The 25983-nt window shown below is 39.0% G+C and overlaps 1 protein-coding gene across 1 annotated transcript; it reads left to right on the top strand.

Annotated features, from left to right (window-relative positions):
* The first annotated feature begins 12328 nt into the window (after positions 1 to 12328).
* On the top strand, positions 12329 to 23877 carry Ms4a3 (membrane spanning 4-domains A3). The gene is made up of 7 exons (XM_046444599.2): positions 12329 to 12474; positions 13840 to 14011; positions 15624 to 15761; positions 18316 to 18372; positions 20751 to 20909; positions 22140 to 22241; positions 22770 to 23877. The coding sequence occupies exons 2-7, from the start codon at positions 13856 to 13858 to the stop codon at positions 22845 to 22847; spliced, it is 690 nt and encodes a 229-aa protein (XP_046300555.1). The 5' UTR covers positions 12329 to 12474; positions 13840 to 13855; the 3' UTR covers positions 22848 to 23877.
* The last annotated feature ends 2106 nt before the right edge of the window (positions 23878 to 25983 follow it).

Genomic DNA, 25983 nt, shown 5'->3' with positions numbered 1-25983 from the left:
CATGCTTTTAGCCCCTTTATCAAATATAAGATAGTTGTAGTTTTGTGGATTGGTTTCTGTGTCCTCTATTCTGTACCATTGGTTCACCCGCCTGTTTTGGTACCAGTACCATGCTGTTTTTGTTACTATTGCTCTGTAGTATAGTTTGAAGTCTGGTATCGTTATACCGCCTGATTCACACTTCCTGCTTAGCATTGTTTTTGCTATTCTGGGTCTTTTATTTTTCCATATGAATTTCATGATTGCTTTCTCTATTCAAGAAATGCCATTGGGATTTTGATTGGCATTGCATTAAACCTATAGAGAACATTTGGTAATATCGCCATTTTGATGATGTTAATTCTGCCTATCCATGAACAGGGTATATTTTTCCATCTTCTAAGATCTTCTTCTACTTCTCTCTTTAGGGTTCTGTAGTTTTCATTGTATAAGTCTTTCACCTCTTTTGTTAGGTTGATTCCCAAGTATTTTATTTTTTTTTGAGGATATTTGAATGGAGTGGTTGTCTTCATTTCCATTTCAGAGGATTTGTCGCTGATATACAGGAATGCCTTTGATTTATGTGTGTTGATTTTATATCCTGCCACTTTGCTGAATTCATTTATTAGCTCTAATAGTTTCTTTGTAGACCCTTTTGGGTCTGCTAGGTATAGAATCATGTCACCTGCAAATAGTGATAATTTAAGTTCTTCTTTTCCTATTTTTATGCCTTTAATTTCTTTCGTCTGTCTAATTGCTCTGGCCAGTGTTTCGAGAACTATGTTGAACAGAAGTGGTGAGAGAGGGCATCCCTGTCTTGTTCCAGATTTTAGAGGGAATGCCTTCAATTTTTCTCCATTCAGAATGATGCTAGCCTGAGGCTTAGCGTAGATTGCTTTTACAATATTGAGGTATGTTCCTGTTATCCCTAGTTTTTCTAGAGTTTTGAACATAAAGGGATGCTGTACTTTGTCGAATGCTTTTTCCGCATCTATCGAGATGATCATATGGTTCTTATTTTTAAGTCTATTGATGTGGTGAATAACATTTATTGATTTCCGTATATTGAACCAGCCTTGCATCCCAGGGATGAATCCTACTTGATCATGGTGCACAATTTTTTTGTTATGTTTTTGTATCCGATTCGCCAGAATTTTATTGAGGATTTTTGCATCTAGGTTCATTAGAGATATTGGTCTGTAGTTTTCTTTCTTTGAAGTGTCTTTGTCTGGTTTAGGAATCAGGGTGATTTTGGCCTCATAGAATGAATTTGGAAGTTCTCCCTCTTTTTCTATTTCCTGAAGTAGCTTGAAAAGTATTGGTATTAGTTCCTCTTTAAAGGTTTTGTAAAACTCTGCTGTATACCCATCTGGTCCTGGGCTTTTCTTAGTTGGTAGTCTTTTGATGGTTTCTTCTATTTCCTCAATTGATATTGGTCTGTTTAGGTTGTCTATATCCTCCTGTCTCAATCTGGGCAGATCATATAACTTAAGAAATTTATCGATGCCTTCACTATCTTCTATTTTATTGGAGTATAAGGATTCAAAATAATTTCTGATTATCTTCTGTATTTCTGAAGTGTCTGTTGTGATATTGCCTTTTTTATCCCGTATGCTAGTAATTTGAGTTCTCTCTCCTCTTCGTTAGCATGGCTAAGGGTCTGTTGATTTTATTTATTTTTTCAAAAAACCAACTTTTAGTTTTGTCAATTTTTTCAATTGTTTCTTTTGTTTCGATTTCATTAATTTCAGCTCTGATTTTAATTATTTCTTGCCTTCTACTTCTTTTGCTGTTGTTTTGCTCTTCTTTTTCTAGGATTTTGAGATGAAGTATGAGATCATTTATTTGTTGGTTTTTTTTTTTTAAGGAATGAACTCCAAGCAATGAATTTTTTCTCTTAGAACTGCTTTCAATGTGTCCCATAGATTCCGATATGTTGGGTCTGTGTTTTCATTTATCTCTAAGAATTTTTTAATTTCCTCCTTGATGTCTTCTACAACCCATTGATCATTCAGTAACCTATTGTTCATTCTCCAAGTGATGCATGATTTTTCCTTCCTTCTTTTATAGTTGATTTTCAGTTTCATTCCATTATGATCAGATAAGATGCATGGTATTATCTCTACTCCTTTATATTGTCTAAGAGTTGCCCTGTGACATAATATATGATCTATTTTTGAGAAGGATCCATGTGCTGCTGAGAAAAAAGTGTAACTGCTTGATGTTGGGTGGTATATTCTATATATGTCAATTAGGTCTAGGTTATTAATTGTGTTATTGAGTTCTATAGTTTCCTTATTCAACTTTTGTTTGGAAGATCTGTCCAGTGGCGAGAGAGGTGTGTTGAAGTCTCCCATGATTATTGTATGGTGGTCTATTAGACTCTTGAACTTGAGAAGAGTTTGTTTGATGAACATAGCTGCACCATTGTTTGTGGCATATATATTTATGATTGTTATGTCTTGTTGGTGTATGGTTCCTTTGAGCAGTATGTAGTGTCCCTCTTTATCCCTTTTGATTAACTTGGGCTTGAAATCTATTTTATTTGATATGAGTATGGACACTCCTGCTTGTTTCTGAAGTCCATATAAGTGATATGATTTTTCCCAACCTTTCACCTTCAGTCTATGTATGTCTTTTCCTATCAAATGCATCTCCTGTAGGCAGCATATTGTTGGGTCTTGTTTTGTGATCCATTCTACTAGCCTGTGTCTCTTAATTGGTGAGTTTAAGCCATTAACATTTAGGGTTATTATTGAGATATGGGTTGTTGTTCCAGCCATATTTGTTTATTTCTGTTACTAAACATGGTTTGTTTTCCTCTTTGATTATTTTCCCCCCCTTTACTGTCCTACCTCCCACTGTTGGTTTTCATTGTTATTTTCCATTTCCTCTTCCTGTAATGTTTTGCCAAGGATGTTTTGAAGAGATGGTTTTCTAGCTGCAAATTCTTTTAACTTTTGTTTATCGTGGAAGGTTTTAATTTCATCTTCCATCCTGAAGGTTAATTTCACTGGATACACAATTCTTGGTTGGAACCCATTTTCTTTCAGTGTTTGAAATATGTTATTCCAGGATCTTCTAGCTTTCAGAGTCTGTGTTGAAAGATCAGCTGTTATCCTGATTGGCTTACCCCTAAATGTAATCTGCTTCCTTTCTCTTGTAGCTTTTAAAATTCTCTCCTTATTCTTTATGTTGGGCATCTTCATTATAATGTGTCTAGGTGTGGATCTCTTATGATTTTGCACATTCAACGTCCTGTAGGCTTCTAGGATTTGGGATTCTGTCTCATTCTTCAAGTCTGGGAAGTTTTCTCGTATTATTTCATTGAATAGATTGCTCATTTCTTTGGTTTGGACCTCTGTACCTTCCTGTATCCCAATGACTTTTAAGTTTGGTCTCTTTATGTTATCCCATATTTCTTGGATGTTCTGCTCATGGTTTCTTAACAGTCTTGCTGAGCTGTCTATGTTCTTTTCCAATTGAAATACTTTGTCTTCATTGTCTGATGTTCTATCTTCTAAGTGTTCTACTGTGCTGGTAGTATTCTCCATTGAGTTATTAAGTTGGTTTATTGCTTCCTGCATTTCTAGGATTTCTGTTTGTTTGTTTTTTATAACCTCTATCTCCCTGTATAGTTGATCTTTTGCTTCTTGGATTTGTTTATGTAATTCATTGTTGAAGTGATCTTTCATTGTCTGATTTTGCTGTCTGATGTCTTCCTTGAGACTCCAGATCATCTGAAGCATGTATATCCTGAATTCTTTATCTGACATTCCATCTGCTGCAGCTATTACCTCTTCTAAAGTTGAGTTGACCTGCATTGCTTGTGGTCCTTTCTTTCCTTGTCTTTTCATACTGCTCGCTTTTCTTTCTGCTTGGTGAAACTGTTGTGTTTTTGAAAATTTCCCCCTATATATTTATATTGCTCTTGTATAGTTGAAAAGTCTCCCTTGCAGGGGCGGGCGGCAGCTGTGCTCCTCCTCCAATTGGGGTGATCTACTACGCTGACGGGCCGCTGAGCCTGTTCTGCCGGTCGGTCGCAGGTCTGCCTACCTTGCGGGCTCAGGCGGCGGCTCTGCTCTGCCCCTACTCCAATTGGGGTGATGTGACTACCACGCCGGCAGGTCGCTGGGCCTGTTGCGGGCGCGGGCGGCGGCTCTGCTCTGCCCCTCCGGCTTGATGACAAAGTGAGAGAGACTCGGGTGTTTGTGACTCACTTTCTTTACCAGGAGACCAACTGTTTCTGTCGCCGCTGGTATCGATGAAGTTCTCTCCTCCGCCGCTTTCTGATGACATCAGATCTCTGCCATGTTGGTATCCCATGCGAATGGCAGCATTTTGTTCTCTTTGCTGGGTGACCAAAGCAACGGGTGAGTCCTGACCGGCCCTCACAAGCCCCGTCTCAATCCTGTTGCCACTGCCTATGAAGGCTCGGTTGGTATTTACCTCCACAGTATTCAGCAGGACCCGGACCGAGAAGCAGTTTCCGCGGGTTCTTTAGCCCTGGGCCAGAACAGTTCCGGGAGCTGGTATTCGGCCGCTCCGGGCTCGGTGTATGTTCTGATAGGAGCAGGCTCCAAGAAGCAGTTTCCGCGGGTTCTTTAGCACTGAGCCTGAGTAATTTGTCTGCAAGACGCAGGTGAATGGCAGCCTGAAATTACCTGTTCTATGGCTGAATGAGCTGCGATGAGTCGAAAACAAGGATGGTGACGTCAGCTCTCCAAGATGGTGGCCGCTGGCTTCCTCTGTTCTCTGACCGATGTGGAGAACCGAATTGGACCGCTTCCTTCCCCCGTCTCAAACCCAGAATTCAGCACTGAGCACGGTGATTGCACAGCTGGCAGAAGCCCGCAGAATCCGCAGCGCTGTATCTTTGCGTTGCTATCTCCTCATTTCCCAGCACGCGCCGCAGACTCTAGCTGCAGGGCGATTTGCTGAATAAGCAGCGTGACCCTCCGTGCGGACAAATCTCTCGCGTTTGAGTCCCCGTAGCTGATCCTTGTGCAATGGAAATCCTTCCTCTAGGTTTTGGAGCACCCCAATTTTGCTGGAAATTCCTAACAAGATAGCTTTTAGCCGTTCTAACTCGTCATTCTCCCGCACAGTGACACGGTACACGGGGGTGATACACTCACTTCACCGCCATCTTCCCGAATCCCTATAAATATATTTTATCGTTAGACTTGCAGGTTGATTTTTTTCCCCTTGTAAAACAACTGAAAGCTAGTTATTTGGGGCATAATAAGGCAGATATTTTGGTGTTGGTAATATGAAAGCCTTTTATAGGCTATTCTTTAAAGCCATAAAAAGAAAGACCTCCTAATTAGCACAAAGGGCAGATCCAAATGTTCTTTGAACTCTTCCTTAAAGCAGACACACATCTGACACTTTCTCACTTGGGTCTTTCCATAGTGAAAATAAGTTGTTCTACGAACTGGGTGATTGTCTCAGTAAGCCCATTTCAGATGGTAGCTGCAACTGATATATATTCCTTGATGAATTATTTCTGGGATGGGGCTGCCCTGTGACTCAGATTCAAACTTATATATATGACTTGATGTATCCTGTTCATGATTGTGGCATCAGGACGAAGGTAAGAATTGCGATTATTGGTAAAAAAAAAAAAAAAAATTCAAATGTTTCATTACATCTTTATGCCTAGTGTTAAAATTATTTTTTTTAAAAAATTTCTAATGCATTGAAAATTGCTTGTGTCCCTGTTCGTAGTTCTAGGTAGGCTACTCTCTATAGCATCCAATTGTCTTAGAAGAAGCAAGGCCAACTATCCCTATTTGCTGATGACATGATTCTATATTCAGAAGGCCCAAAAAACTCCACCAGAATGTTTCTAGAACTCATAAACAAATTCCACAAAGTAGTAGGATATGAAATTAACACCCATAAATCCATTGCATTCCTATACATCAATGATAAATCAACTGAAAGAGAAATTAGGAAAACTGTCCTATTCATGATATCCTCAAAGAAAATATTTTCCAAATATTTGGGAACCAATCTAACTAAAGAGGTAAAGGACCTCTACAATGAAAACTACAGAAAACTGAAGAAAGAAATTGAAGAAGACCTTAGAAGGTGGAAAGATCTTCCATGTTCTTGGATAGGCAGTATTATAGTCAAAATTGCTATACTAACAAAAGTGCTATACAGATTTGATGCAATTCCTATTAAGGTTCTGATGATGTTCTTCATAGAAATAGAAAGAGCAGTCAGGAAATTCATTTGGAAAAATAAGAGGCCCTGAATAGTCAAAACAATCCTCAGCAAGAAAAGCAAAGCAGGAGGCATCACAATACCAGATCTTAAATTATAGTACTGAGCTACAGTAACAAAAACTCATGGCATTGGCACCAAAACAGGCATGAAGACTAATGGTATGGAAGACATAGAGACAAACCCACGTAAATACGGTTATCTCATACTAGACAAAGGTATGATTCTATATTCATTGGAGAAAAGATAGCTTCTTCAACAAATTGGGCTGGGATAACTGGAAATCCATATGTAGCAAAATGAAATTAGACCCCTATCTCATCCTACATGAAAGTCAATCAAAGTGGATCAAGGACCTGGGAATTAGACCACAGACTCTGAAGTTATTAGAAGAAAAATTAGGACAAAATCTTCATCATGTCAGCTTAGGAAAATCCCTCAACAAGACTCCTAAAGCACAAGAAGCAAAATCAAGAATCAATAAATGCTTCTTCATTGCAAAGGAAACAATCAAGAACATGAAGAGAGAGTCTACAGAATGGGAGAAAATCTTTGCCACCTGCATCGCAGATTGAGCATCTCCAGGATGTATAAAGAACTCAAAAAACTTTAAAAACAAAACAAATCAGAAATATCACAATCAATAAATGGGTAAAGGAATTGAACAGATACTTCACAGAAGAAATATATATGTGAAAAAATGTTCAATATCACTAGCAATTAGAGAAATGCAAATTAAAACTACTCTGAGATTTCATCTCATTCCAGCCAGAAAGGCAATTATCAAGAATACAAGTAACAATAAATGTTGGTGAGGATGCAGGGAAAATTGTTCACTCACTCATTGCTGGTGGCACTGTAAATTAGTGCAACCACTCTGGAAAGCAGTATGGAGATTCCTCAGAAAACTTGGAATGGAAGCACCATTTGACCCAATCATCCCACTCCTAGGTTTATAGCCAGAGGGCTCAAAATCAGCATAGTGATTCAGCCACATCAATGTTCATAGCTGCTTATTTCACAATAGCTAAACTATGGAACCAACCTAGGTGCCCTTCAATAGATGATTGGGTAAGAAAACATGATACATATACACAAGGAATATTACTCTGCCATAAAGAAGAATGAAATTATGGCATTTGCCGGTAAATGAATGGCAGTGAGGACTATTATGTTAAGTGAAATAAGCCAATTTCAAAAACCCAAGGCTGAATATTCTCTCTAGTATGCAGATGTTGACTCACAGTAGGTAGTGGGGAGGAGTGAAGATTCACTGGATTGGACAGGGGAATGGGTGGAAAAAAGAGGAACGAGAATGGGAAAGTAGATGAATCAGACATAACTTCTGTGTTCATATATGAATCCAAGATCAGTGAAACTCCACATCATATACATCCACAAGAATGGGAAGTTATACTCCATGTATGTATGATGTGTCAAAATACACTTTACTGTCATGTATAACTAAAAGGAAGAAATAAAAGAATATTTGAGCAAGCCCTTTGTTCTTCACCTCTCCCAATTTGCCCGCATAAACTGGTATGCTTTTTTTTGGTACCAGGGATCGAACCCAGGATTGCTCAACTCCTCAGCTACATCCCTAGCCCCTTTAAAATTTTTATTTAGTGACAGGGTCTCACCAGCTTGCTTAGGGTTTCACTAAGTTTCTGAGTTAAAGCCAATCCTCCTGCCTTAGCTTCCTGAGCCACTGGGATTACAGGTGTGCGCCACAGTGCCCAGCATATGCTTTTAAAAAAATTTTTATTTGGGGGAATTCTAATCTCTACACTGTTCTTGAGTAATATTTTAGGGCAATTTGTCTATTGTTGGGACAACTGGAATCTAGGAGTGAATTAATTCAGAGGTGAGGCCTCGCACAGCCAGCTCTGTCAAGCCGTGTAGGTTTGTCTCTCTATTGCATCAAAGAGCATTGGTTAGTTTCTGCTACAAAGAGAGGACTTCAAATGTCAGCCCTTAAAAAAAAGTTTGTTTCTCATGCAAAGATTTCAGAACTCCAAAAGTCATTGTTATTTTGTCTAAGGAGTTTCTTATACAAACAATTACCAGTCCTTATTGGGACTCACAAAGCAAATGATAAAATTATAGGTGTCTGTATTGTTAAATACTCTGCATTTGTAAGGTCATGGCTGGTAGCCTGGAGAGACTGTCGGTAGCCATGTAAGTTTTTGGTTGTATGTTTATTCTCTGTTGTATTCTATAATTAGGAAATATTGCATACAAATGAAAGAAAAACCTCTGAGTCTTTTTTCTTCCTTTTCACAAACGTTTGCCTTTATGTATTTATTTATTTGACTCCCTCCCAACCCCCACAGCTTTCCTGAGGTATAACAAAGTGAGTCCACCCTGAGGATCTAATGCTTAGCTAGGTGGCTGTGGTCAACAACAGTGGTGTGTGGTGGACTTGGAAGTTGTTGAGAACAGGTTTTACTTGTTTTCTGGCAGGACACTGTATCAAAATGATGACTGAAAAGTTATAAAATTATAAAGTAATAAACTAGGAATCAAACACGTGGATCACATTCCAAAATCAAAAACTGTAATAAGTTTCTTATCTAATTTATGATTGTTATTTCACAACGTATATATACCTAATGCATCATGTTGCACACAGCAAATGAATTAAATCTTTATCACGAATATTCTCTTGAAGGCTAGGTCTCACAATCATTCCCTTTCGAAGGAAGTGAAGGACATTCTTGTGTTTATTGTTTATTTGGAACTTATGTAGAGGTCTTAGCTACAAAGACCTTGACCTGCGTTTTGTCATTTAAACTTTTTAAAAATTTTTTTAATTGTAGATAGACGCAATACCTTTATCTTATTTATTTATTTAATGTGGTGCTGAGGATCCAACCCAGTGCCTCACACATGCTGGGCAAACACTGTACCACTGAGCCACCACCCCAGGCCATAAACGTAATACTATTTTCTAAGGTCTTAAATTTACAAATGAGATAACTGAAGTCTGAAGTTCCTTTCGTGGCTGTGTTTAGAGCTCTAAATTCAAAATAAGCTTGATTCGTTTTTTTCTCTCACTTCCTCATATTTCTTCCTTCCTTTGCTCAGGGCACTTTCCTGTCATTTCTTCAGTATTCCATTTGCAATGGCTTTGGCTAAAATGGGGTGAGAGGGGGTTGTCACATCTTTTACCACCGTCCTTTCTACCAGTTCCTTCTGGCTTCTGCTGAGGTCCTTGGCTCCAGGCTCAGTTGCCAGCCCTGGCTGCAGAGCTCCTGTGTGGTGTGTTTTCCTGGACGCTGGACCCCTGCTCACCCCGTATGCACAGTCTCCATTCCTGAACTGCCCTTCAGTTGTGGAACCTGATCCTCTTTCTCTTACCTGTGAACTGTCCCTGTTTATGCTCTGGTTTCTGGGCCTGGGACCTCACTCTGCTGCATGCATTTTTCTCTTACTGACTTCTCATGTGGCCCAGCTGTTCTGGGCCCTCCTCCCAGGATTTGCCCTGTGACTCTCTGTGAGGATTATAATTTGGATCTTTGCACAATGCCCACTTCCTTACTCCTTGTCCCTTGGCTCTCATCTTCCTCCCTATTTAAGGATGCTTGTTTATTTAGGATGAGCATATGATCTAGTGTTTGATTAGCTGGGCATATCCCAGTTGTTAGGATCACACTGGGATACCAGGCATGATTCTGGCTCTACACTGCACAGAACCTGGGTTTTGAACATGGCTTTGCTGATGCTGTGTTTTGAAAGTCTCCTCCAAAGTCCTGTTGAAATTTAATTGCCATTGTGACTGTAATAATAGATGGAACCTTGAAAAGGTGATTAGGTCTTGAGGGCAGAGTCCTCAACAATAGATTATTGTCATTGTCACAGGAATGAGTTAGTGGCTTCAGGAGTGGGCTCTTGATAAATGCTGTTCAGCCCCATCCTCTGTCTCCCCTATGCTTGCTAACAGTTCTATCTATTGTGTTAGGACGCAGCATTGAAGGCCTTTGCCTGAAGCTGGTGCCATGGTCTAAAACTTCCTCTCCTCTAGAACCATGAGTCAAGTAGACCTTGTTTGTTTGTAAGTTATTGCTTCTGCAATATTCTGTTGTAGCAGAAGAACATGGACCGGGACAGAAAATAGGTACTAAGAAGTAGAGCTGCTGTGATACCAAGTACCTGGAACTGGGTACTGGGAAGAGTGGAAGAATGGCCTGAAAATGCTTGTATTGCCATCCAGGAGCATTGTGGGAAGTCCTGGTGAGGACTCAGAAGAGGACAGCTGTAGGGAAAGTCTGATTCTTCTTAGAGATTACTTAGCAGTTGCGACCAGAATGTTGGTAAGTACTATGGATAGGAAAGGCCCTTTTGATGAGGGGTCAGAGATGAGGAAGATCAAGGGGTTGGAAACTGGAGTAAAGGTCATTCTTGTGACACAGCTGCAAAACACATGGCAGAATGATTTCCACGTCCTTGGCCTTTTTGCAATGAGGAACTTAAGAGCACTGAACTAAGATACCTGGGGAAAGAAATATCTAAGCAGAAAACCATTCTGGCTTCCATGTGGCCACTCTAACTGCACGTAGGGAAATGTAAGACAGGGGAAAAAAATCGCTCAGAAATGGGATTTATAATTCAAAAAGAAGCAGAAAGGAAGTCGGAAAATTCACAGGCTGTCCATGTGAAGAATGAATAGGTCTGTTTAGGAGAGCCAAGCAAGTGTTTTACATAAGTATAGGAAGAGGGGTCATCAAGATAATGGGAGGAATTTCAGAGATCTTCAAATCTGCCTCTCCTGCCGCAGACCAAGTTCTAGGAGGCCTTCCACAGGCTGCCTGCCCCGACCTCCTTGGGACGCTGCTCCCAGCATTCTCGCATAGCCCTTCTCAGCTGCCGCAGCCATTGCTCAGGTGGGCCTGGCTGTGGCTCAACCTGCTGCTCCAGAAGGTTCCAGCTGTAAGCCTGGGCAGCATCCACAAGGTACTCATTCTGCAGGTATGCAAAATTTAAGAGCTGGGAGAACATGGCTTTCTCCATCTAGATCTCAAACAGTGCTGCGGACAGCTTGGTGCCCAGGCAGAGACTTGTTGCAGGGGTGCAGACACCACAGAGAGCCATACTGGCTGACCCCAGGACTACAGAGCTACCAATATGCTATGCCAGTCTGGGAGACAGGAGAGGGCAACCTGGGTGAGCTGAGGCATGGGCTGAGCCCAGGAAAGCCATGGGAGTGAGTTGTGCAAGGCCTGAGGAGGTCGCCACCCAGGCTGCCCAGGATTTGGGGCAGGGGTTAATATCACTATGGTTGTGTTAGTCCTCATGGGCTGGGTTCCTGATAAAAAGATGAAGTGTGGCCTGCATCCTGTCTGTCCTGTGGTGCTTACTGGTGTGCCACCATGTGATGATGCAGTATGAAGGCCCTCGCCAGAAGCCGGTGCCATGGCCTTGGGCTTCCCAGCCTCTAGAACCATGAGCCAAGTAAACGTCTGTTATCTGTACATTTCCCTGTCAGTGGTATTGTGTTACAGCAGCAGAAAGTGGACTAAGATAATTCATTAAATGAGAGGACATCTGGCTAACATTTCTATGCCATAGATTTGTCTTCCATCATATTGAATTAATGAAAGTACCTAGATCATGGGCTACAGTGAGGCTAGCAGGAATTTATACAAGTAAGCAGTGACTTGTACACAATAATCATTGAATGCATTTACACTAAATTAGCATTGTTAATCTACGATATTGGACAAAGTAATTCACCTTTCAAAACCTGTGAGAACTGAACAGGGTCATGCATGTAAAGTACCTGGTACTTTGCTGGCAGCTGATAGAGTCTAAGTGTCTCAGTGACCACTGTCCTTCCTCCCTTTTACTCCTGTTCCTATCTTTTCTTACTACACAACTCTACCAGCTCTACTCTTCTATTCTACAACCCCTTCCCACTGACCGAGATATCATCTCTGCTCCAACAATGGGTTAAGCAACATCTCAAAGCCAGAAGACAGTTACTCCCGACACCAGTTTCCTACTTATTGCTCAGCCTTGGGGAAGCTGATGGTCAGAGAGGCCATAAATGCACATGTGATTAGCACACCTTCCAATCAGCCAGGGACACATTTTCACTGGCTCTAGTGAAGTGTTGCATAAGGGAAAGATCCGTTAAGCCTGAGGAGGAAGTGGCTGCTGTTTTCTGGAACAGACACCGTGGGGATCATTCCTGAGTGTCTCCTACTCTCCAGAAGATGGACTTGAGTGGAAAGAAGTCTGCCAAAGCCTGAAGCCCCCCAGGTAATACCTGTATGTTCCTTCTTGGTAGAAATTCCCCTTTCTTTCTGGTCTGCTGCCTCCCAGTGATCCCCTTGGGATGTCTATAAAGTGTTTTGCTATTGTTTTATGGAGTTGTGGAAATATTCATCCATAAAGATGGCTTCTACTTATAGTGTGAATGTTACTCTGGTGCTATGATAAAAAAAATAGTGGAGACGTGCAGCTATTTCTTTGGGAAATGTGGGCACGGATACACACACACACACACACACACACACACCTACCTCTTATGCATGTTAATTCCAAATGGCTGCCAGTCTTGACAGCAAGAAATGGTTTGCATGTTCCTGAGGGTTGTATGGGTTTGGTGAGTGAATTTCAGCATAAACACCAAGGAATGATATGTATAATGATAACTAGAGCCAGAGTCCCAGGCTATGATCCCTAGCTCATGAAATCACTGGCCAGTGGCCTTGGGAAACTTACTTAACCTCTCTGTTCTTCAGCTTCCTCCCCTATAAGACAGAAAGGGTCTTAACAATAGTAACCACTCAAATGGATATGGTGAGAACTAAATTAGTTAACATGAGCAAAGCACTTAGACCAACTTCTGCTACATTCAGAGCTGGATAGGGAAAATTGGAAAATTCCTAGGCAATATATTATATATTATATTTCTCTGATTTTTTTTAACATTAAATTGACCAAAAGTTACAGAACATAACTTGCTTTATCCGAAGACTGAAAATTCTCTCTGATGGTTTAGAAAAGTTAAACGCATGAACGTGCTTAGATTTCCTCCCTCCAGAGTGGCCTGGGGTTCACAGTGTGAGAGGATCCAGTTTGCAGACATGTTTTCTAGTGTCATCTGTGAGGCACGGCTATGTCCTACTGGACCAAAGTTTGTTTATGAACTGTGTATTAGCTGCGTGCCAACCACATGATAGACTTGGGCTAGGCACTGGGCCCCAGTGATGAGAGGCAAGTGAGACTCAGACAAATATTCTAGAAACTGAAGCTCAGCCTGATTAAGGGGCCAGAGAAGGAAGCTGGGGAGTCTGAGAGTAAGCAAGAGGGGGGCTTCATTCAGACGGCCAGGACTCCAGGGGCATCGTGAGAGCATGGCACGGGGTGAGACTCAGTCTGGCAGAGGAGCAGACCACTGGGTGAAGCTTGCAGATAAACATGTTTCTGGCGTGGAATGGCCCTCAGAAGGGTGGGACAGAGCAGAGCGTCGTGTGAACTCTGTCTTCTGCCCTCTTGCTCCTTCTGTGGTCCATCATTTTGGTGCGTGGACAGAGTGGAACTCTTCCAACACACCAAAAATATTATTAGCACGTGGCAAAGGGGAAAACTTTAAGCTTTTGGATTTCTTTTCCATGACAGCCGTAAACAACCCCAAATGGCCTCTGAAGAAGTTAACAAGGCAGAGCCACTGAGGGTCTCTGCGGACAGCACCCTGGGCGGCCAGGCCAAACCAGAGTGTGTGAATAATTCTGATTACCAGCTCATGGAGGGATCACAGGATCACCAGAAGGGAGTACTGCAGGCCCTTGGGGTAAGTCAGCCTTAGTTTAGAAATTAAAAGGAAATAAAAATAATCGTCATGTGGAAACCTTTGTGTAGGGCCAGCAGGAGGAATTTCTGAGTTATTCATCACTAAGTCAACGATGAAGAAAAGTCTGAGACACATCAGACCTGAGAAGTAGCCATGGAGAGGCCTTCTCTCATGGCAGAAAGCAGCCTGTCCAACGGTGGGGGAAGGACTCCACGGCCCTTCATTCTTGCTTTGTGCCTTCTGACCTGCAGGTCTGAGGCTGAGCTCCATCAAGTTCATAGTCTATATTTTGAATTAAGAAAACTGCTTAACATCTGTCTGCCTCCTTCACCTTGTGACCCCAAAGCTTGCTGGGAAGATATAGGGACTCTTGTCTTTCCAGCACATCGGCGTTGTTCTTCTGCTCCTTTATTTGAGTTAGACCTTGTGAGAATGAATAGAAAAGGGGGGGGGGAGGTGGACAGATGACGATGAAGTCTTGCCACTGAATTGACGGGGATAGAGTGGAACAAGAACCTCCTAGGTGATGCTCTTGCCCAGCTTATTTAGGCTTCATATTTTCTTATTTATATGACAGTGGAATGCATTACAATTCTTATTACATATATAGAGCACAATTTTTCATATCTCTGGTTGTATACAAAGTGTATTCACACCAATTTGTGTCTTCACACGTGTACTTTGGATAATAATGATCATCACATTCCACCATCATTTCTAACCCCATGCCCCCTCCCTTCCCCTCCCACCCCTCTACCCTATCTAGAGTTCGTCTATTCCTCCCATGCTCCCCCTCCCTACCCCACTATGAATCAGCCTCCTTATATCAGAGAAAACATTCAGCATTTGTTTTTTGGGGATTGCTAACTTCACTTAGCATTATCTTCTCTAATTCCATCCATTTACCTGCAAATGCCATGATTTTATTCTCTTTTATTGCTGAGTAAATATCCCATTGTGTATATATGCCTCATTTTTTTTTTATCCATTCATCCACTGAAGGGCATCTAGGTTGGTTCCACAGTTTAGCTATTGTGAATTGTGCTGCTATAAACATTGATGTGGCTGTGTCCCTGTAGTATGCTGTTTTTAAGTCCGTTGGGTATAGACTGAGGGGAGGGATAGCTGGGTCAAATGGTTGTTCCATTCCCAGATTTCCAAGGAATCTCCATACTGCTTTCCATATTGGGATTAGGCCCCAACTTCCTTCATCAGACTCCTTTGGCACAAGAATTAAAATCAAGAATCAATAAATGGGATGGACTCAAACTAAATTTCTTCTCAGCAAAAGGAAAAATCTGTGAGGTGAATAGAGAGCCTACAGCTTGGGAGCAAATCTTTACCCCTCACACATCAGATAGAGCACTAATCTCTAGGGTATATAAAGAACTCAAAAAGCTAAGCACCAAAAAAACCAAATAACCCAATCAATAAATGGGCCAAGGACCTGAAGAGACACTTCTCAGAAGAGGACATACAGTCAATCAACAAATATATGCAAAAATGTTCATTGCTAGCAATTAGGCTTCATATTTTAACCACTGGAAGCCATGATCTCTTCTTTCTGAAGGAAGCTAAAATGGTGTTTTGTCTTTTGTTTTTCTTCCTGGAGGCGGTGCAGATCCTGAATGGAGTGGTGATTCTGGCTTTGGGCATTTTCCTGGGATCCTCAGAGTTCCTGACCCACTTCTTCAGGCACTTCTTTTTTTTCACGTTCTACACAGGGTATCCACTATGGGGCAGTGTGTTTGTGAGTATCCCTTTCCCCCTGGCATTTATTGATCATTTCTTAGATGCAACAGCTAGAAGCATGAGCTCCATCAAGTTCATAGTCTATATTTTGAATTAAGACGCTGGTTATGTTTGGTTATGAAAGTGTTGTTTGTAGGTCATTTGAAGGCTACATACTGTGGCTTTAAATTATAGTTTTTGACATAAGCAAGGTGAAAAGAAGTCCCTTTCTTTCTGATTCAAGAAATCATATTTGCTAAGCACATTTAAGTCCCAAACAGGAACTTAGTATCTAGAGGTTAAATTTATGGATACTAACAGAATCCAATGAAAAATGAGTACTGGTGAATGAATATTGCCCTGTGGTTCAGCTGGGAGTCCAGGCTTGGGAGATGAGAAATTTTTCTGTGGATCACTGTTGGAAAACCAGAAGAGCCATTTTCCTTATCTGGGTCAAAATGTATTCAGAAAAACAAACAAACAAACAAACAAACAAAAACCCCATCCATAGATGGTTCCTACATGTTCAGTCAGAATCCACAGATGGGGGCCTAGGTGATCTTTTGGATTTACTCGTTCATCTTTGTTATTTTATTATTGTTTGCCTGAGATTCATTTTTTAAAGTGGCTAATAGAAACTCTTAATCAGCCATTGCTACTACTTACTATTACTAATATCATTATTATTTGCTTGTTTATCCCTAGTGCTAGATCTTTGACAAGTTACCTATGTCCAGTTCTGAACTGAACTTAAAAAATAAAGCAGCTATTATAAAATGTAAGATGGAGATATGTAATTGAAAGTTGTGAATAGGACAGTTATTGGCAAATGAAGGGAAAAAACTTCTAAAAATGAATATTTCATTCCTTTTCTTTCTCCCCAAATCTCCAAACTTTAGCTCTCCTTTAAAATGAAATTGCTAAAAACAACAACAACCACAGAAAAAGAAGATTGCTCTTAATCTGGCTATTTCTTGATCAAAATCAGAGTTCATATTCTGAGAAAATATTATATACTGTTTCTGGGTACAGTCCAAAACATGTAATTTGGGTTTAGCATTCCAGAAATTTTTAGATAATATTATTTTGATGCTAGTTAAGCTCTGAATTTTTCTAAATATATTTTGCATAATAAATCCTGACTACCTAAATGGTGGATTTCCATACTGTACTGTAGAAAAGAGAATACTGATTGCAGTGTTTCAGTGAGGATAGTGTTTTTTTTTTTCCCCCTCATTTTAACATCATCAACACTAAGACTCAAAACTGACAATTGCTGGAAGCTTCTCTCTGGTCCATACCACTGCAGAGCACAGTCTAAGGTCTATGATGTGCCCTCTGTGCCTGCTCTTACCTATAGCCACAGCCTGGTCCTCACCCCAATGTGTCCATGCCCTGTCATGTACTGACCACATGATCCTTTCTATTTGCTCATCTCTCTCTGGCTCATCCTGATGAACAGTGTGATATCAGAAAAGACATGAGCTCTTGCCCTTCAGTTTCCTCACCAGGATGGTAAAAATAGCATGAGGACCCTCTCTGGATCTCTGGAATTAAATGCAAAAATGTATATAAAAACTTTAGATATCATTGACAATTTGGATGTTTTCTGTGTGCTGGGCAAATACTTAAGTCCTTTTTATGTATCATTTTATTTTATCTCCACACTGCTATCAGGTAGGTGATCTCAACAACAGGGATGCACATATCTCCATTTTGCAGAAGAAGAAACAGGTGGGGAGTGATTTGGCAGGGATTTGATCAAGGTGACAGGACAAGTATAAGAGAGAGCAGGGATGGGGACACAGAGCATATGCTCTTACAGAGGGGCTGAGGAGGGTCCTGTGATAACTTCTGCTTCTTTAACTGAAGCAGAATCCATAGATGTTTCCTGCACATTCAGTCAGAATCCAATAGCTGAATTTTTATGTAGCAAGATTTCTCTTCATGTTTTCGGCAACTTTTCTCGCAATCCATAGGAATGATTTGGTGAAGGGTGGTGAGATTGAGGAGTTAAAAACAATAAAAGTTAGGAAAATCATAACTATTGTGAGAATTCAGTGTATCGAAATTAGTATCACAGAAATAGGATTATTATTAAAGATTTAAAAACTATAGGGTACATAGATAAAGACATTTAGATTTATAAAATATCTCTTGGAATATCTAGTCCAATAATTCAGACACTTATCTGCAGCCTGAGTAGAAATATGAGAAATCATATTCTAAATGCATGCATATATAATTTCATATACTTCATATAAACATAACTATAATTCTATTGAATTAACTAAATGTATATATGTTTTTAAAGTGTCTATAATCACAAAAACTTGTTCAAAGCCAGACATAAAACAAAATGAAAAGAGGATAAGCTTGCTTAAAATACAAACTACTTTAAAATTTTAGTTGTATAAAATAATGAGCAACATCAAGTATAGTTTTGGTTCTAGCATATGCGTTTAGAAATGAGGTTTGTGTAACTAACGCTAGGCGTCCACTAATTCAGAGAGGGCCGAGAAGCACATGGTTGAGACTTAATATTCTCTATCTCCTTTACTTCCCATTTTCAGTTTATTAGTTCAGGATCCTTGACTGTTGTAGCAGGGAGAAAATCCACAAGAATGCTGGTAAGTGGCAGTTCTTCTTTCTCTATGAATACAGGACTGAAAATAAATGATCTACAAACAATGGAAAGATAGAGGTTGGCGAATCACACTGAGTCATTTAATGCACCAGAAAATTAATGTTCTGTTCTTAGAGCATTCAGATAGAGGGTTTCAGAAAGTCATATAAATTGTGGACATGTCTATCTGGGATGGTTACAAAATATTTCATGAAAATGCTTCTTGATTTTTGTGAGTTTGGTTTAACCAATTTTAATTATTTTGAGGATAGGATTTCCTGAAACTGAGAGTGAGAAATTCCATTCCTTTAGTCACTGATTAAATGATGCTCTCTATGACGTGTTCTCGCTGAGTCACCCAGCCACTTATATTCCACATTCCTATTCCATTCATTCACTTTTCCTCCTCCCTCGATGACTATTTTACTGTTATATTTGTTTTAGGCAGCCTTTTTGCTGCTGTGACCAAAAGACCTGACAAAAACAATTAGAGGAGGAAAAGACTTATTTGGGGGTTCACAGTTTCAGAGGTCTCAGTCCAAAGATAGCTGGCTCCATTCCTCAGGGCTAGAGGTAAGGCAGAACATCATGGCAGAAGAGTGTGGTGGAGGAGAGTAGCTCAGGATATTATTAGGAAGGAGAGAGAGAGAGAGAGAGACACTCCACTCACCAGATATAAAATATATACTCCAAAGGCACTCCCCCAATGACCCACCTCCTCCATCCACACTCCATCAGCCTTCACTTATAACCCAGTTAATCCCTATGAGGGGATTAATTCACTGATTGGGTTAAGGCTGTCATAACCCCATCAGTTCACCTCTAAGCCTTCTTGCATTGTCTCACACATGAACTTTTGGGGGTCACCTCACATTCAAGCCATAACAATATTCATCTTCAAACACCAGTCCCTTTTCTCACAACTCCACTCTCTGTTGATGTCCTTGCTCTCTGTTCTGAGATTCTGAGAAAACAGAAGCCATCCAAAGAGAGCTTTCAGACCCCACTACAACACCTACTCTGTGGAGTAGATCTGCTTTGATATTTTTCTTATTCTAGCCTCTTGGCATAGGTGAACTCTCTGTGATTTCCTTTAAAGCTGATTCCTCTACCTGAGTGTTATATTCCTTTCATTTTTCCCCACAGGAATTTATCACTCCTGTTTATGGCTCTCTACCAGATCTTTCTAAATCAGTATATGAGCATCTAGTTACTTAAAAATGTATATATGTGTGTGTGTAAATATACATATACATATGTGTATATATATATACATATGTATATATATATTTTTTAAGTAAATATACACACATACACATACAAACACACACAGCTTGACCCAAACCTACTTTAGTAAGACTACTTTCTTCCCTACCATACCTCTGTAACTGCTCTTTTTAAAAGATCACTGGTAACCTCCACATTGCTAAAAAACAGGCAATCCTCAGTCCTCATCTGACTAAATGATGAGCAATGGTCAGCACAGCTGGCCACTCATTCTTCCTCCAGGAATTTCTTCCCTTGGCCTCTCCTCCACCTTGACTGGCTGGTTTCCTCCTGTCTTCTGGGTTCACCTTCTCATCTCCTTTCCTGGTTCCTTTTCTTGTGCCTGATCTTTGGGTGTTAGGGTCCTCAGTGTGCGATTCCTTGCCACCTGCTCTTCTCAACCTACACTCTGTCCTCTGGTGATCTCATCCTTTCTCATGACTTCAAATAACATCTCTATACCCCACAACCCCAAGGCAAATATTTCCATACTAGATTTTTCTCCTGAGCATCAGTTTGGCATATCTGCCTTCTTCCACTTAGATATCAAAAAGGTCCAAAACCCAATTCTGCATCTTCCTCCTGAATCCACCTCTATGTGATGTGGCTCTCCATTATTTTCTGTCTTGGTTTCCTAATCTTCTCTGTTTGCCTCCAACGGCCTTGGTCACCTTGCTTCTCTGGAGCACCGTGGCCTTGGGGCTTTGAACGAGTGTTTCTGACTGTGCGGACATCTCCCTATGCATCTTCTCAGACATCTGGAGTAACATAAGTTCTTTGGTCCTCTCCCCACATGTCATTTATTCCCATTTAATATCACAAACCTCCACTCCTTTTTTTTGGATTTTCAGATTCTCCCTACATCATTTTATTAACCCAAAGTACTTAATTGCTTCAAAATACTGTATATATTACCTATTAGTAGGTTTATTGTTTCCTTTATCTTTATTCCTAGCACAGAAGCTCCATGGGTGGTGGGGGGTTTTGTTCATCCATGTCTGTCCTGCATCTAGAATATTGTTGGGTGTCAATCAGTCCATATTTGTAGAAATGATTTATTGCCGGGGGATAAAAGAGGGCCGCATATATTAATGGAAAATTCTTTTTCTTTCTTAGATGCAAAACAGTTTTGGAATGAACATCGCCAGTGCTACAATTGCCTTCGTTGGGATCGTTTTTCTCTTAATACATCTAGTACTAAATAACCAGGCCTTCAGGAGTTGTCCGTCTTCCCGGTCTCCAGATTTATGCAATTACCTGGGTTCCTCATCAAATGTAGGCAATTAAAACTATGTCTAATCATAGAAAATAATTTAAACATTTCAAAATGTACAGAAAACAATATGTCATATGTTATGCTACCTGGATTTAAATTTGTCTTTGCTGCCTATTAGTGCTGTAATGAAGGGAAAACTAAATAAGGTTGGTATTTTAATTTTCTCACTCTTAAAATGAGGAAAATAATAGTAACCATAGGGTTAGTGTAAGAATGAAATGATACTTGAAAAGCAATGAAGGCAATACTTAGCACATCATGTTATATTCTTATTGACATTACAATTAATTCTATTATGCTATTTTTTTTTAAAAAAAACTTTATCTCATGTATCTTTGCTTAATAAAGCAAACTTGAGAGACATACAACTTTCTCTGAAGTCTGAAAAGTTTTGATTGACTTCACTTCTGAGTTTCCAAGTTATGATCTTTTGAAAAAGAAGCTCTTTAATAGGCTGTCACATGATTTTTTGGTCTGTGTTTTAGGTATTATACCTCTTTGAAGTCAACTTAGAAATTAATATTGTCCTTCAAGTGTGTTGAGTGCAGCCCAGTGATTGCCAAATTATTATTTATCCATCCCTGATCCTCCTGTTTTCTGGCATCATCATGGAAATCTGAGTCTGCCTTTTCTTTATTAAATTTTTAATTATCTAAGTTTATATTTACCTGAGTTTGACTTTTTTTGTGTGGATTTAGTGGCATTTTCCCTCCAGAAAAGTTTGTAATTGTATTTCTTCTAAGTGCCTCAGTGATATAGAAAGATCACTAGTAAACCAACAGTGTTTACTTTGTGTTTATACCAGCTTTTTGCTTTAGTTTCTAAGGATAACGTAAATGCCCAAACAGCTATGAGGTGCTATTGATAAAACAGAGAAGGGATCACTTTTCTCCATTTTCTTAAATTACCTACTCATTTCCTTAGTTTAGTTCTTTTCTAACTGAGCAATGTTAGCAATAGTGTTAGAATTTTGCCTCTGTGATCCCTCTCCCATGACTAGTTCACTTGAATTTATGTACAAATCGTACACCTTTCTCTCTCCAGGGAAAATGTTCCCTTGCTGCTGAATTAAGAGTGCAGCCCTTCTACAGAGTTTGTGTCTTAAATCTAATTTGGGATTAATTTTGTTGCATTTTGTGGGAGGGAGACTCTGTGGTCTGGTTTCCTGCTGACAGATTTTTCCTGAGGATGTTTCCATTGTGTTTGATGTGAGATACCATCTCCCCTAGGGCTTGGTGTCTCTAATGCTCATCTTCACTTTGCTGGAATTGTGCATAACTATCTCCCTCTCAGCCATGTGGTGCAAAGGAAACTGCTGTGATTCAAGAGAGGTGGGTTTGTTTAAATGAGGAATAAATTGCCTGGTCTGCAGATTGCTATCTGGGGTTGAAGTTATTTCTGGAAGAATTGGAAAGAAACTTTGATGTGGCAATGTTTCTTGGGGTTCCTGGAGTTAGACATTGCATCAATGTTAGAGATGGAATGAAATACAGAAAAGAACTCAAATGTGAAAATGCAAAAGGAAACTACGTATTTAATACATGAGAGGATGCTTTTTTATGCACCTGGAATTAATTTTAATTATTTCATTTTAACTTGTGACTTTCTAGCTATATGATTTTTGTAGGAAAAAATCACATATTTTCCCTAGATTTTAGGTATCCTGACTTTAAAATAAAAATATATATATATATTTTTTCATTTTCTTCTGATGTTTGTTCTGAAGACTGTGCACATCACCTTTATTCAAGTAGTAATAAGTTGGATGAATATTATTAGTGATGGTTTAATGGTAACAGGAAGAGATGGGAGGAGGAGATGGTGATCCTATTCTTAGAGACAAATGTTTTGTTTTGCAGGAAATTTCTTCACTTCCCAGTTCTATGGAATCAGGAATACCTCCTAATGAAGGTAATTCGGAGAGCATCAAAACTTAACCTCAAATCTCCAAGGAATCAGAGCTTCATTCAGGAACTCAGGAAAACATGAGCTGATGAAACTCAATCCTTCTCTCATGGCACCAATCATGGAAACTTGGACTTAGGCTTTTCTGTCCTAATCATAAATGCCTTTAGTGTGTTCTGGGTATGGATGAATCAATGTATTTCTTTATGAATTCTTGGATTTGTAACTTCTACTATCACTACTCCAAAGTCATTCCTTAAAAATTATTTCTCTTTCTTCTTCCTATTTCATCGTTTTATGAGATTTAAGGAAAGGAGCTATTATAAGCACTATTTCATGTTTTCTTCCTAAAATCTCATTTCAGACAACCTAGTAAGAAGGAAGATGAGTCAGATTTATTTTTGCAGCACAGAAATATTCTTCTTGACTTTAGCCAACAGCAGCATTACAAAAATTGTCAAATAAAAAATGACCATCACCACATATGTGAACTATGACTTTGTTTTTCATAAAATATGTGAATTTAAATTATGAGTAGAAATCGTAGCTATTAGGAGGCCATGAGATAAGATAGCCTAAGAATTTAGCTGAAGGCCACACAGGAGAAATTCAGAAAACGGAAGTCAGTTTAACCACACCTGAAATTGAATTTACACTTCTGACTCAACAAGACATGAATTTTGTTTTTATTGTACAAATGATGCTTGTAGCAAATAATTTCTCTCCTGGCTTGGCTTTGCTTCATTCACTTCTATTGCTTTTAAAAATATTCCCAGTAAGGGCTTTCTCCAAAAAGAATCTAATGGAAAATCCTAATGAACGGTCTCCACTCAATTCTTATGGTACATGAACAATTTGAGAAGATGTTGAAGTTTGTAACTTGTAAGACACTGATATTTATGGACTTTGTCCTATCTTCTTGTCTCAGAGTTTACCAGCAAGCTGGGAAATCCAAGAAATGATGGTTGATTTATTGATCCATCCATTCAATGAATAATGAGTTTCACATATTTGGCATTGTGTTGCAAATTTGTAGATTAAATTATAAGTTGTTATTTTGAATCGTTTTTGTCCCATTTTTCATTGAAGTTATTTCGTTCATCATGTCAAACACTTCAAATGAAGCCCAACCAAATAGAGTAATATCCTGTGTAAGTTTGATACTGATGCAAGAAGAATTGAATTATCTAAAAAATATTTGTAATCAAATATCATACTATTTTTTTTAATTATCCAATCTATATTATCATGCTTCTTTATTTGTAGTAGTATAGTTATATATAATTATATTGCTTATTTTTTTCTTTCATTCAGGTTGCTTTAGACTATATAATGCTGAATTAATATCTGCTTTCAAATCTCACAATTAATGCTCTTTTTATTTTTGAGACAAAATCTCTGAAATAAGATTTTTAAGCCAAAGGATAATTTTTTTAATTAATAAAGGATTATTTTAAAAATGTTTTTTAAAAATGCTAAAACAAATCATCTAACTAGCAATATGTACAACTCATTGTCCTCCTTTTCATTAGTACTGGATAATTATTTTATCTTATAGATTTATGCCTAGCTGAGAGTAAATTGATGTATAATTTTATATTAACATATACTCCCTGAAAAATAGTGAGACAACACATTTACTGGGCATTTAGTGTCCTTCTTCTATATATTATTATCTCGTGTGCCTGCTACTTTTCTATCATATTTTGTCTCTTTCCTATTAATTTTTTGGAAATCTTTTTATATTATGTACAAAAGATGTGACTTTCGCATGTTTTGCTAAGTACTTCTTTTCTCCAGTGTGTAATCGATCTTTTGCTAAGTGGACTTTATATGTTTTAGGGCTAACAGAAATTAAAGCTGTCTTCAATGGGGAAGACTAAAGTAGGTGAGGTGGAATTATGGAGTTTGGGTAGGTGGACATACCCAGAGTTGGAATCAGGAAGAGTTCTGTTTTGATGTGTATTAAGTGCCCAGGTGGATATGATGAGTTTGCAATTGATGGTCCAAAAAGTCCGACACACAACTGATAGGTTGAATTGAATGCAAAAGCTGATATGTCATCAGTGTGGAGACAGTGTATAAAACTAAGGGAATAAATGGGATCCCTCGTGAGTGAGTGTAGTTAGGAAAGACATAGAAGCCAAGAATCATCTTTTAGCCAGAGGGCAGGGGAAGATAAAATACAAAGGTCAGCAGAAGATGGAGGAACCAGCTCAGGAGCTGGAGAAGATCAGTTCATAAGGTAGAAAGAACATTGGGTAGAATGTTTTTGGGGAACCTAATGAAAATGGAGTTAAAAGGAGAGATGATCTTGAGAGGTTGAGCTAGGCAAGGTCTGAGTGTTGTTCACTGGATTTGATGAGAGCTCTGTTGATCTGGACGTGATCAGTTTTAGTCAAGTGGTGTGGATGTCAGACAAAGAGGTAGACTGGGGGACACTAACAGAAAGTGTGAGCAGCAAGTCCAGGCAGCACTTAGATTGTAAAGGAGCCCAACAGTGGACATTGTGTGGACTCCATGCATTCCTCTGCCAGCTTGCTTTCCAGTGTTTCCAAAACATACCTAACAATGGGAGGGGTAAAATTTGGCTTAAAATTTTTCAGTATTATTTATTCTAAATCAACACCTGATTGATAATTTAAGTTTTGGTTAATTTGAGATTGATAATTTAACTCTATATTGAAACATATAATTTAGAATTATTTTTTTCTAACTCAGGCTGTGGAAAAGTATCTGAGTCATGTCCATTTATTTCCTTATGATATGACATATTTTCTACTCTGTGAAAGTTTTAAGGATCTTTATTACTTAAATTTAAAAAATTTTATGGTGACATGACACCATATATAAATTTATTCTCTTATATTTGTAGATGCTTGAGAGATACTTAAATATAGATTATTGTCCTTCAATTAGAAAAAAAGTCATATATATATGTATGTACATATATATATATGTGAATGTACATATGCATATATATGTACGATTTCCACTACCTTTTCCTCTTTTCTCTCATTTTTTGAGTGAATTCATTTAGTGAACATACAGTTGTTTCTTTCCTTTTTTAAGTGATTTTTCTTTTCTTTGAAACTTCTTTGAAAAATATATGTACTCATTTTTTGTACTGCTCTAAGTTTCTTTTATTAATACTTCACTAAAGCTTCT

This window comes from Marmota monax, unplaced genomic scaffold, assembly GCF_021218885.2.
Source record: "Marmota monax isolate L192 unplaced genomic scaffold, Marmota_monax_Labrador192_F-V1.1 WCK01_AAM20220418_F8-fsc00038, whole genome shotgun sequence".
In the NCBI taxonomy this organism is placed as follows: domain Eukaryota; kingdom Metazoa; phylum Chordata; class Mammalia; order Rodentia; family Sciuridae; genus Marmota; species Marmota monax.
Note: the sequence above shows the minus strand (reverse complement) of the source record. Positions and strands in the feature narration are given on the sequence as shown.